Source organism: Anopheles darlingi, chromosome 2 (assembly GCF_943734745.1).
Source record: "Anopheles darlingi chromosome 2, idAnoDarlMG_H_01, whole genome shotgun sequence".
Classification (NCBI taxonomy): domain Eukaryota; kingdom Metazoa; phylum Arthropoda; class Insecta; order Diptera; family Culicidae; genus Anopheles; species Anopheles darlingi.
Window position 1 is genome coordinate 68,078,557 of NC_064874.1, and position 12,678 is coordinate 68,091,234.

The 12,678-nt window shown below is 46.3% G+C and overlaps 3 protein-coding genes across 3 annotated transcripts in view; all 3 read left to right on the top strand.

Annotated features, from left to right (window-relative positions):
* The window catches only part of LOC125952352 (chitinase-like protein Idgf4), a 1,857-nt gene extending 1,270 nt beyond the window's left edge, over positions 1 to 587 (top strand). Inside the window, exon 2 of the mRNA XM_049681797.1 lies at positions 1 to 587. This exon is cut by the window's left edge and continues 757 nt beyond it. Coding sequence (XP_049537754.1) covers positions 1 to 451 — 451 coding nt within the window. The 3' untranslated portion in view covers positions 452 to 587.
* Positions 588 to 1,012: 425 nt separating this feature from the next.
* On the top strand, positions 1,013 to 2,480 carry LOC125952361 (chitinase-like protein Idgf4). Its single transcript, XM_049681807.1, has 2 exons — positions 1,013 to 1,179; positions 1,253 to 2,480. Exons 1-2 carry the CDS (start codon positions 1,047 to 1,049, stop codon positions 2,389 to 2,391), a joined length of 1,272 nt encoding a protein of 423 aa, XP_049537764.1. The 5' UTR covers positions 1,013 to 1,046; the 3' UTR covers positions 2,392 to 2,480.
* A 618-nt stretch (positions 2,481 to 3,098) lies between these two features.
* Positions 3,099 to 4,738, top strand: LOC125952358 (chitinase-like protein Idgf4). Its single transcript, XM_049681804.1, has 2 exons — positions 3,099 to 3,292; positions 3,427 to 4,738. Exons 1-2 carry the CDS (start codon positions 3,163 to 3,165, stop codon positions 4,584 to 4,586), a joined length of 1,290 nt encoding a protein of 429 aa, XP_049537761.1. The 5' UTR covers positions 3,099 to 3,162; the 3' UTR covers positions 4,587 to 4,738.
* Positions 4,739 to 12,678: the final 7,940 nt, after the last annotated feature.

Genomic DNA, 12,678 nt, shown 5'->3' on the forward strand with positions numbered 1-12,678 from the left:
GAAGATTGTCGTCGGTATCGCCACGTACGGTCGCGGATGGAAATTGGATGAGGATTCGGGCATCACGGGCACACCACCGATTCCTGCCGATGGCCCTGCGCCTCCTGGTCCGCATACCGGAGCGGCGGGCACCTACAGCTACGGTGAAGTGTGCTCTATGCTGCCCAACCCAAGCAATGCCGTTTCCAAGGGAGCTGATTATCCGTTGCGCAAGGTGAACGATCCGACGAAGCGCTTCGGTCCGTACGCATTCCGTATCCCGGACGAGAGCGGAAAGCACGGTATTTGGGTGTCTTACGAAGATCCGGAAAGTGCCGGTAACAAGGCTGCCTACGTGAAGGCGAAGGGATTGGGTGGCATCTCGATCAATGATCTGGCGGCCGATGATTTCCGTGGCACATGTTCCGGCGACAAGTTCCCCATTCTGCGTGCGGCCAAGTATCGACTGTGAAGGATGGAGTGCACGATTGTACGAATTAGACAATAGCCCAGCTCGTTCGCTGGACTGAACGTAACATTCAATTAAGATTACCAAAATAAAACGATATGAATCCGTTTCTACAAAATAACAAGCGAGTCTTTTTTTTTTAACAGAGCACGCATCTTTGTGCTTATAGCTACAAATAACATAATAACAGAACAGTTAGATAACAGAACACAATGTTTGTTACAAAGAAAAAGGTGAGTGAAACCGCTATGTCCTTTTGTCTTGACTACCCAAGAATAGTATTTTTTTAAATAATTCGCACACAATCACACACCGAAAACAAGAAAAATGCTTTAAATGTTAATAATGCTTTAAACAATCTGACATCATGATGTCTTATTTTTATTTGATAAGGAACCATCCGCATCATCGTAGCTCACGTTACATACTGTGCTGAGTGACCAAATTCCTTATCAGTTGAGAGCTCTCCGCGTTCACTCAAGCCTTCTCATTTGGTCGGAATTCTGTGGGAACGTGCTATAAGAGAGGCGTCCTGATCGCAATCTGGTTCAGTTGTGTAAACATTGCAGAAAGAAGAATATTGAAGTCAACACTTCAAATGATGGTGGGGTTGAAAATTGGCTCCTTGGTGCTAGTTCTAGCGGTGTTAGCATACACCGTCCATGCTAAGAGTGTAGCGAATGGCGCAAAAGTTCTGTGTTTCTATGATGGTGAAGCTGCTTTAAAGGATGGTATGGAACGATGCGAGAATGCTTTAACAACACCCGGTTCAAGTGACACAAATTTCTCTTCGCACTATTACAGATCCCCTGACCGGTAAAGTGACCTTGGTAGACATAGAGCAAGCATTGCCGTACTGCACGCATCTAGTGTATGGATATGCTGGAATTGATTCGAAAACCTATCGCCTAAAGCCCCTAAATGAAGCGCTCGATCTGGACACAGGAAGAGGCCAATACCGTGCAGCTACGGCTCTTAAAAGTCGGTTCCCTGGTCTCAAGGTGTATTTGAGCGTCGGTGACTACTATGATCTGACCGAGAAGGATACGTCTGAGAAGTACTTGGCTCTGTTGGAATCAAATGACTCCATAGCGGCGTTTGTGAGCAGTGCTCGTACTTTGTTGAAGGAGTACGGCTTCGATGGTCTCGATCTCGCGTGGCAGTTTCCACAGCCGGCACCAATGCAAACTACCGACCACATCTTGGAATCGAAAGGTTACGCGTATCGGGATGGATTTACCAAGCTAATTCGTGAATTAGGTGAAGCCTTTGGTACTGATGGATTAGGCCTGGGATATACAATTCCACCGCACGTCAATGAAAGTTTCTTCCTGGACATTGAGCAATTGAAGGACTTGCTGGTGTATGTTAACATTAATGCATTTGATCAGAACAACCAGAAACGTAATCCTGAGCAAGCTGACTACACGGCTCCGATATACGAAGCTCCGGGACGGACCCCAGGTAACAATATCGATGCAAAAGTGAAGCTGTGGAGCTCTGCGGGAACACCGCTCGATAACATCATCGTCGGTATTCCTACGTTCGGCCGGGGATGGAAGTTGATAAAGGAATCTGGTACGACCGGTGTTCCTCCCGTCCGAGCTGATGGACCATCACCGATCAAATCGCTCTCATCCTATGCCGGATACTATAGTTTCACCGAAGTATGTGCCATCCTGACCGATACCAAACAAGGTTCCATGCACAAGGTACATGATCCCCGATTTGGTCCCTATGCGTTCCGTGTTCCTGATGAAAATGAGGCGAACGGTATTTGGTTATCGTATGAAGATACAGAGAGTGCTGCAAACAAGGCGCGATACGTGAAAGCTGCTGGACTTGGCGGAATCGCAGTCAATGATCTGGCAGACGATGACTATTTGGGACGCTGCACGGGCGAGAAGTTTTCCATTACTCGAGCTGTGAGACAAAACCTGTAAAATAGTCCAGAATACGATTTGATGTTGGCATGTTAATCTTCGTTACTAATTTGAGATTTCCAATAAATGCATTGATCAGTTATAGAGCACATTTCATTTAGCTATATTTGCCGTTTGTATAATTATCTGAGCTAATCAGAGTGCCGGTCAGCGCTCTATGATTAACAAAGTTCCGGTTTTAAAATCCGGCTTCGTTCCTTTCAAAAATAACTTGTTTTTGTTCCTCAAAAACATAACCAGTTTTTGAAGCGATAACCGTTGACCTCTGCACGCCTTAACATTAAACACTTTCATGATAAAGACTATGGCGCGATCAATTATTAAATTTTTACTCGTGCGACATCACGCCATACATTGCGTTATTTACTTTCATATACGCTGTTTGTATGTGTGCATACCTTTGCACGTGCGGCAACCGTGAGCAGAACGTTTTTGTGGAAACGCAATTTCGTTTTTGAGGTACTTGCAATTGCTAGAGGTCATCATTCAATTGCCCCTTACTTGTTGGTCATTCCTGTATTCCAGGCTAATTGCTCGGGTTCCCATAACCCAAGCCAAGGTTTAAGTGAGTTACTTATGCTGCTTCGTGGGGGTACCCCAACAACGTTACTAGGTTGGTAACTCGCATGAGCAGCTGCCCATAGACTTTATAAATTCCCGCTCCACTGCTTTCTGCTTCAGTTTACTTTTCACCTTCACACAATAAAGCTCGTTTTTGCGAACGTAATTTCATCTATCAATAGTTTGTCTTTCCTGGCGATTGTTCTAACGATGAACGAAACCGCGAGAAGTAATGTGATGATAGTGCTGATAGTTATCATGGCCTGCACTATGATCACTAGTGCGTCAAATGTGCCAAAAGTTCTTTGCTATTACGATGGAGAAGCTTCGCTTAAATCAGGTAAGAATAATAGTAGATCAGGAAGCCGTAAAAGAGAATGATAATACACAACTGAGGAGATGATCCCAAACGGCACTGATTGTTATCAGCAACGGTGGCGTGCATGTGTTAAACTTTTGTGCTTCTTTTCACAGATGCTCTCTCCGGTAAGGTGACCTTATCAGACTTAGCGTCCGCTTTGCCGTACTGCACACATTTAGTGTATGGGTATGCCGGTATTGATTCTACCACTTATCGCCTGAAGCCTCTCAATGCGGCGCTCGATCTGGATTCTGGAAAAGGACAGTTCCGGGTTGCAACGGGCCTAAAGTATCGGTTTCCGGGACTCAAGGTGTTTTTGAGCGTCGGGGCATTCTATGATTTGTCCCAACGGGAGAATTCGTCCGCGAAGTACTTGTCCCTGCTGGAATCGAGTGAATCAAGAGCGGCATTCATCGACAGTACGCGCAATCTGCTAAAGGAATACGGTTTCGATGGTCTCGATCTCGCGTGGCAGTTCCCTCAATCGAAACCAAAAGGCAATGCTGATACAGTACTCGATACGAAGGCTACCGAGCATCGTGAGCAGTTCATATCACTTGTTCGAGATTTGAAAACCGCATTTGACCATGATAAGCTAGAGCTAGGATACACACAGTTGCCACATGTTAACGAGACCATTTTCCTAGACATTCCCAAGCTGAACAATCTACACCTACAGTACATCAGCATCAATGCATTCGACCAACAAATTCCGCAACGTAACCCAAATGAAGCAGACTATTTGGCTCCACTTTATGAGCCACTAGGACGAGTTCCCGGTAAAAACATCGAAGCGAGTGTGCAGGCGTGGACTAAACAAGGGACAGCTCCGGGGAAGATCGTCGTCGGTATTCCCACCTACGCTCGTGGATGGAAGCTGGTGAAAGAATCGGGCACGACTGGTGTACCTCCCGTGAAAGCTGATGGACCGTCACCGATCAAATCGTACTCTAGCTACGCCGGATACTATAGCTACGGTGAAGTGTGTTCTATACTCGCCAACCCCTCTGGTACAGCGGCAAATGCCATGCACAAGGTCCATGATCCCCGATTTGGTCCCTATGCGTTCCGTGTTCCTGATGGAAAAGGGGAAAACGGAATTTGGTTGACGTACGAGGACCCTGAAAGCGCTGCAAACAAGGCGCGGTACGTGAAGGCTGAGGGACTTGGTGGAATCGCAGTCAATGATCTGGCGGACGATGATTATATGGGCAGATGTTCCCTTGAAACATTTGCCATCACTCTAGCCGTTAGTAAAACTCTCTCCAAGTGATCCATATCAATATGAATAATTTTTAATGATTTGATACAGAACTTCTTCGATATAATACTAAACCAAAACTTGTTTGAAGAAAAAGCAAATCCTTGTTAATAAACATTTCTGCACCAGTCAACCGTTGAGTGCATCATTTAAATTCAATTCATTCTTCATCGTGTTCTATTTTTAATATCCCAGTGGAAAACAAAGACTTTTGTTTTTCTTTTCAACTACACCGAGCTGTCTTTGGCAGATGCGCAATAGCGTGTACACTGAAGAAAGAGCTAGAACAAACAACCTCCCATCTCGTTCATCTTATTACTTTTGTTACTACTTGTTACACGTTCACAATGTTGTCAGACCCTTTTAAAGGCTTCTCTCCTCCCACAGCTTCCTGTGCAAACACGAGTAGAATTTATTTTTCCAGCAAGCTAACGTGAACAGAAACTTGGTGGCGGGTAAGGACGATCAGAAAGATAGTGGAATCGGTTTTCTCCTTCCATTAACAAACGTTCGGTATAGCTGTAGGTTAGTGCACGTTGCTTGTATTTGTGTTCATCGTGTGGCAGAATGGAAATTGTCGAAAACAGTTGCATCAATGCACATGAAGCGGACACGCAACGAGCAAGAAATGAACTAGTGTTCACAGAATCGGTTAGTATCGTGCATGATCTTCCATCGAAACGGTACATTCAGTTAGAAATCATGGACGCACCATTCAACTGCAGTCCATGCAATCGACTGGTGTAGCAAACTGAAGTCAACAAAAAAAAGCGGTGAAACATTTCAGCATTCCGGAAACGAAGCAACCAAATGGACTCGGCCACAAACGAACAGTACCACACCCAGCAGCAGCAGCATGCAGCAGCAGCAGCAGGGCAGTCCGGCGTATCCGCTATCACTGAAATCACTTCAGTGGTCTCATCCTGTGGTCATACGACTCCACACCAGCTAGCACGTAATAGATAGTGTTTTTAGAGAACGCGTCCTCTGCGGGCGTGAGTGGTTTTGGAAAACTCCCCTTCATCACCGACAGATATGGGACCTGACGAACCATTGCACCAGTTCGATACTGCGTACTGAATGCGAATCCTGCCAATGGTTGGTTGGTCAGTGTGTGTTGGCCAGTACACATTCGGGCTGAGGTCCTCTTCGTATTCGCCGCCATGAAACAGTGGTCCGGTACGTGTGATATGCTTCCATCGCTGGCAAGTGTAAACAGCAGCACATCGGGGAATCTGCGGAAAGTTTGCGCAAGGTTTAACGATGGTGGTAGAAACTTTCAACAAGCTGGCCCACGAGAAGTGCTTCCACGCGAACCAGGATACTTTGGTTCGCCAGCTAGTGATGCGCTTCGCGTTGAAGCGGTTGGATGCTACCATTGTTGGAACTGAATATGGTATCGGCATGAAGTGTTTGTTTAAAGGTTTAACGAGAAACTGGTATCCTATCCGCCAACACTGGCTGAACATCATTCGTGGAGTAGGTCGTCCTGCATTCACATTTGAAATGGGTCAACTCAAGTTTTAGTCTTTGTGGCTGTTGTAGATTAAAACAAGAGCTACTAAAGAAATCATTTACATAAATGGTTTCAATACTGCAACGAGCGGAACGAGCCTTTTCGACGATATCAAGTGCATGATGGTGGTTTTAGATAAAATAGATTACAAAAATGGTGTGAAGCATACCCAGTAAGATCATTTAGAAAAAGCATTATATAAAAAAATTGGGGAAGAAAAAATAACAAAAACCAAATATGTTTAGTTCTTTATTCAAAAAAAGAGGATTAAACAAGGATTGGGTTAATTTCTTTGGCCACGAGTCTGAATAATTGGGAAAAAACATCAATAGAAAAACAACTAGCCGAAAGACATGTCTCACAATGCTTCATTCCATTCTCGGCTTGAATGTTTGCGTCGAAAAGACAGACTGCCCTAAAAAGCTTGTCGGTCTTGCTGCTTCCCATCTCATTCATTTAGTATCTTTTTAGTTTAAGGACTCATCCAATATGCAAGCACACCAGCTAACTCACACGGGGGACTCTTGCATTCGAAATCCCTGGTTCGCGCCTCGAAACTTCCCGCATTCTGGACGCCGTGCGCTCAAGAAAGTCCGCTTCTTCCCGGCTAGGCAGAATGGCTAAACAAATCTGCGGACATTTTAGGGATAGTCCTTGGCGTACATTCGCGCTCACAGGTATGCTTTGTGCAAACGGAACAAAAGTGAACCGAAACGTGCCCCGAAGCATGACCATGCTCGCCGGTTTCTGCTCGCCCGCGTTGCGTTCCGGCCATAGTTTGGCCGTTCTCGGAACCGGGCAAGTACAACGGGAGCATGTTTGCGTAATTTTGTCGGAAAATTGTTTTCAAATGGACCAAACTCTGACATGGAAATAGATAAGCGTGCCGCGGGTAGCGGTCGGTTCCGGCGGGGAAAAGTTGCTTTGTTGCCGTTGGGAAGTGGAGTACCTCCCCCCGAAACTGTTGCCGTTCCGAGTTTGCTTTTGCTCTCCCCGTGGCGGCGTCTTTCGGAACTAGCAACTTGAGGAACTTTGCTAGACAAAGAAGACCGCCACAGACCGGCGGATGTAGATACACTTTTTTTTGTTGTTTGTTCCTTCAAAAGTTGTTTAAAATCCCCCTTTTTTTAGCTGCTTGATACTTTGGAAATTCTTATGTTTTGGCTATTATCAAAAGAAGGAACAATTAGTGGGAGCGCAACTGCACGGTTCTCAGCGAGCCCGGCTGGCGAGTGCTATTTAAGCAGAGAATTATTCATGATGTGTTGTTCTCTGTTGAATTTAGAAGGATGTCAAGATATACTCCAAAGGAACACACGCACACTCCCTAGCGGTAGGTTTCGCTTCGTCCCAGCTAGCCACTCCTTCGCGAGGGTTGCGCTAATTAATGTTAATTTTATGCCCCAGCATGTAGGCATCAGCCATTCTAGTATTACGGAGCGAATCGTTTTGGGAAAATATTAGAGCTTACATCCTAATTAATGGCCTCAGATAAGTCGACCATGCGCCAGCCGGACTGGGTCCGGGATAATGTTTAAAATGAGGAAATGCTTGCGCTGCTTCTGTAACCAACCACGTTACCTTTACAGACAGGTCGCTCAAAGGAAACATTCGCCAGGCCAATGTTTACTGGCGACCGCCACATTGCAGTGAGCCTAGAAGAAATAAATAATGACGCCAAGCGGCCCCCCCCCGCTTAAACTTAAACAAACTACCAGAAAGGGCAACATAAGCTGAATCATTAGTGCGCAATTTGCCAGCACACGAGGTCACGGAACGAGCGCGCAGAGAAGACTTAAAAATCTGGAAAAAAAACCGGGAACGACGGAGGGCAAGGGCAAGTAGCAGAATTGCGCCACCACCAAAACAATGACGGCAAAAAGGGGGAAGAAAAAAAAAGAACGAGCGAAACGGGTCGGTGCCCGCTCGCCGGAAAGTAATTTGTGAAATTTTAATTGCCTTCTTTCTCCGGATTAGTTGCTGGGCGGCGTGCCGAAATTGCTTCTCATCCTGGTTGCTGATTGGATATGGAGGCGCCCGGCTGATGGAGGCGCCCGACAGCCTTCCCATCTGCACGATGGAGACGCCTAGCTCGTTGTAAAATAGACCGGGCGAGTGCAAGGCCGACTTCAAGATTGGCACCCCCACCCTCCCAACACGGAGGTGCTCCAAGGTGAGCTGTTTAATTAATCATGATTAATGGAGATGAAAATTTCGCTTGCGATTAGTGTCGAACCGATGGGTGGAAGGGGGTGGTTTGCGGAGCGCACGCTCGTTTTTCCGATGCGATGGCGTCGGCAACACCTTGAAAATTCAATTAAAATAAAAACTGATGCCTCCGGTAGACTGTACATGGTTCCTTCGTTACTGAGCAGGGTGGAGTGTAGAGGAAACGTGCGCCTGAAATAATAACTAACGTTGAAATCAGGGAAAAGGAAAAAAGAGAGAAGAGAACGTCGCTCTACAAAGTGTTGATGTTATCATATGGCAGTTTATTGATTCCTTCCCATCGATGCTGGTTGTTGGCGACAATATGTAAATTTATGTCATCACTTGTGCACTGTTATATTCCATACTCGGTAAATGGCAAGCGAGGGGAGAAATGCATAAAGCATGACGATCGATTGAAACTGGAAAAAACCAATATGGCGAAACAAGTAAATTTTAGCAAACGTACGCTACGCATTCAGAGAGCATATGTAGAAGCTGTCTGCGACGTTGAAAGAAACCCATTTTCAATAACATACAAACAACCAGCATGTTGGAATAAAATTGAATGATGTTTCTGAAAGCTAACACCTTCATTATATCAACATCAATAAATTCGATCAAGCGAAAGAGCAACGACCAAATACACCCGGATCATCTTGTTGTTAGTGTAATGGTATCCCCCTCACCCCTCCGGCCCCAGCACAAAGCTAAACAAAGCGTGAACCACCATGAAACAACTGAAACATGTTGTGACATGTTGAGCCATATTGAGCTCAGGACGGAACGAATTATGATGTTAGGTCGTGCCATACATCCACCACAGCATATTGGAAGAAAGGTGACGATGATAAAAATTGGCCTGGATGTAGCTGAACATGCATTGTCAGAAATTAATAGAAGTTGCTTCTACATGAATCCGGAGATATTCGAAAATCAATACGTCTCGTTGATACGTTGATCAGATACGTTGTCAGGCTGGGGTTGCAGAGCTTCCAGTAGTTTTACTGCAAAGCTTTCCACCAGAATGAAAACTTTAGGCTGACACAGGATTGAAGGAAAAACAATGTAATCTTCCATCTTCGTAGTGAAGAAAATAGAAAAGGCTACAGCATACTACACACACTAGCGGTAATTTAAAGTCAGATAATGAGCTCGAGCCAATGCGTTCTATCGAGTTTAAACTTGTTAAATTGTTTAAAGATTTATCAAAAGAATATATAGAACGTTGCAGGCACACTATTGAACATAAGAGAACCTTTCTGCTGGAATAAATGACAAAACTATTTCTTGTACACCAATAATGGAATCTACTATCCACAAGGAATCCATTAGCAGAATCATGAGACAATCCAGCCAAATCAAATCAAAGCCAAGCGGTATCCATTGTAATAGTAAACACACCTGGTATCCAAGTCCATACTCTCTTGATGGTCTAGAATTCACAGGACCATTCTTACCACACAAAAAAAAAAGAACGCACCCGAATCACTGCTCCGTCGCCGATGGTCAGTCTCGTTAGAATACCTCTCACGTGGTTGGCGTCTGATCACTTTCACTTCGCTGCGTATCTCTTTACGGACCGCCTGGAGCCTGTGTTTACCCTTACGACCAAGAGGCTAAGTTGACTTTGGGGGAACATCTACTCTCGCCTCTGAATGTATTGATTAAATATGCATCAATGTCAATATGTTGGCGTTGGCAAAGAGGGCGCCCTGCGGCGTTCTTAGCTTCATGGTGAAAGCCAAGACACCCCCGGTTCACCGCGCTTCAACACCTACGAACGAGCGCAGCACTCAGCGGCGAAGAGTCTTCGATTTTTCGCTTCCCCTTCCACAGGCGGTGTCTTGCACCCAACGCACCTCAGCGTTCTCACGTTCGTCCGAAGTGGGTAAGTGAATCCTTAAAAAGGATAAACTTCATCGCGCCATCCCGCTGCGGGGAGCTTTCCCCGTCTGCACCGGTCCGTTGGGCGTCGGATAAGTTGTTTCCCAATCCTTGAAGCATTCTTTATTAGCCGCTCTCGAGACAGCTTCAAGTGTGTGCGCGCGCGTGTGTGTGTGTGTGTGTGTGTGTGTGTGTGTATGTGTGTGTGGTAAGTGTGAACGATACGGTTGCTGCCTTGGCAACACGCACCACTTGAAACACAGACATATGAGCCCCGATTCGGTTTCGGGCATTGATGGCATGTGGTTCATGGAGTGCTTGAACGGCGATGAGCCTGGCACAGCGGGTGGTGCGGCTCCCACGGTTCGCTACTCGATTGAACCAGTTTGAGCATCAAGTTTCTTAGCTTCAATCTATCGGTAGGGTTGTAAAGATCGCTTGCGCCTAGGCCGGGCAGCACTAAAATTGAAAATATTTCAATTTCGATTCCAACGACACCCTTTGTCGCACTATGGGTGTGTGTGTGTGTGCTACGACCTCTGCGTTACCGTGATTGTTACCATTGTGGACCTGCTTTTGCTGCATTCGCACTCGAATCGATTTTCGGATCTAAAATATGCTCCAGTGATTTCCAACACCACGGAGTATGAGAAGTTTGTTTTCGATTTCCGCCAACCAACCGACATCCCGTCCTACTGTCATCCTATAAGGACACTGCCAGGCCACTACCGGGACCCCCAGTGGGCGGAAGCTATAAATTGTGGTAGAACGTCTCTCGCTCGAAACGGAGAGACTATCGAGCGATACGATTTACAGCAGCGCATCTACCCGTTCGGCACCGCCGGTTGGATGGTATCGCTTTTCACCGCCAGGGGGGGGGGGGGGGGGGGAAAGGAAAGAAAATCGATCGACGGTTAGGAAACAAAACATTGGATGCTCGGAAAAGGGTGTCGCGCGGTGACGAGAAAATTGATTGGAAGTAATGAGCATTATGGCGATGGATGGAACGTTTCCGCATCGATCGAAGCGTTTTGTTGTTTTTTTCTCTCTCTCGGTAAATGTCTGTTCGTGCTCGACGTCACCAGACCAGCGTCATTAGTAATGAAAAGCTGTGGAGCGCTTTGGACCTAATGTAGTGCCAGTGATAGCGTTATTGTCGCCAAGGAAGGAATGGTTCTCCTTGTAATCGGAAGAGACAGATTAATGTTTAGATTATTTGCTGAAAGACGCACCACCAACAAACCACTCTCCGTTCATGGTTACTTATGACAATCTGGTCCTTTCTTTATGGTGCAAACGTGAGCTCATAAAGTATGCCAACCGGACGGGGTAGGCTACCTTCTCGAACGGTGTAACAAATTTACGATCGAACCAGTGGCTAACCATCACTGCGCACTGGCCACATCCAAGGAACCGAGAGCTCTTGCCGCAAAACCTTCCTGCCCTGCCGTAAAGTCAAATGGTCTACTCATAAATTATGCCATATGTTGGTTTGGCGACCGACTGTCCGCAACCTTCCCGTAGCAGGACACCCGGTGGGCTCCACGTGGTTTACCTTGCACCTCACCTCCCCTTCCCCAGCAACCAACCGCAACCTCAAACAACATGGAAGGAATTTGATTAACCACTCCCTCTGTGTGTGGTGTTCTGCTTGGTTGCTGCTTGGATTCTCAGACCAAACGCACACACACGCACACGCACGAGCGCACTGGATTGAAGACGGCTGGGGATCAAAGTGACCTTGCGGTGCGTAAAGCTCTCGGAGCGGTCGGACGGACGGCTCAGGACGTAGTAATTCCAATTACGAACGGTCGCTACCTTCCACGGGCAAGGGGTCGGGTGACGAAGGGTTACGAAATTGATAGTAACTGTTTCGGACGAACAATAAACCGTTTAATGGACGATACATGGATGCAACGCCGAGTGGTCCTAGCTAGGGGTCCGAAAAATGATAAAAAAGCTCACAAAAAAAAAACAGCAAGAACAAGAACTCACCAGTTCGGTCCAGACAGATCCGAAATGTAATTGAATATTTATATCGGTTCACGAGAATGCGCTGGTGTGTGTGTGTGTGTGTGTGTGTGTGTGTGTGTGTGTGTGGCTGTATTTGCCATACGGTATCATACATTATACATTCCCGAGTTTCCAACGGTCTCCAATTCTCTATTCCATTCCGTTGCCGCTCGGCTTTGGGGCTGGAATTTAGAAAGCCCTCTCCATCCCTCCACTTCCTGGTCTGTCCTGTCACGTCAGCATGGCTGGCTCAATTTTTGTGCCAGCATTCCAGGGAACTAATCAATCGTTTTAATCGTTTTCTGATACAGCCGGTTTCCGGCCCCGGGTTTCATCATCCCGGAGCTGACGAATTCATTTTCTAATCAAGACTCGAGGCCGTTTTGAAAAAGATTTTCTTTTGATCATCCAGCATGTGATGGTGAATGGGCCCCTTCCTTCCTCGGCTGGAATTGTGTGTGTGTGTGTGTGTGTGTGTGT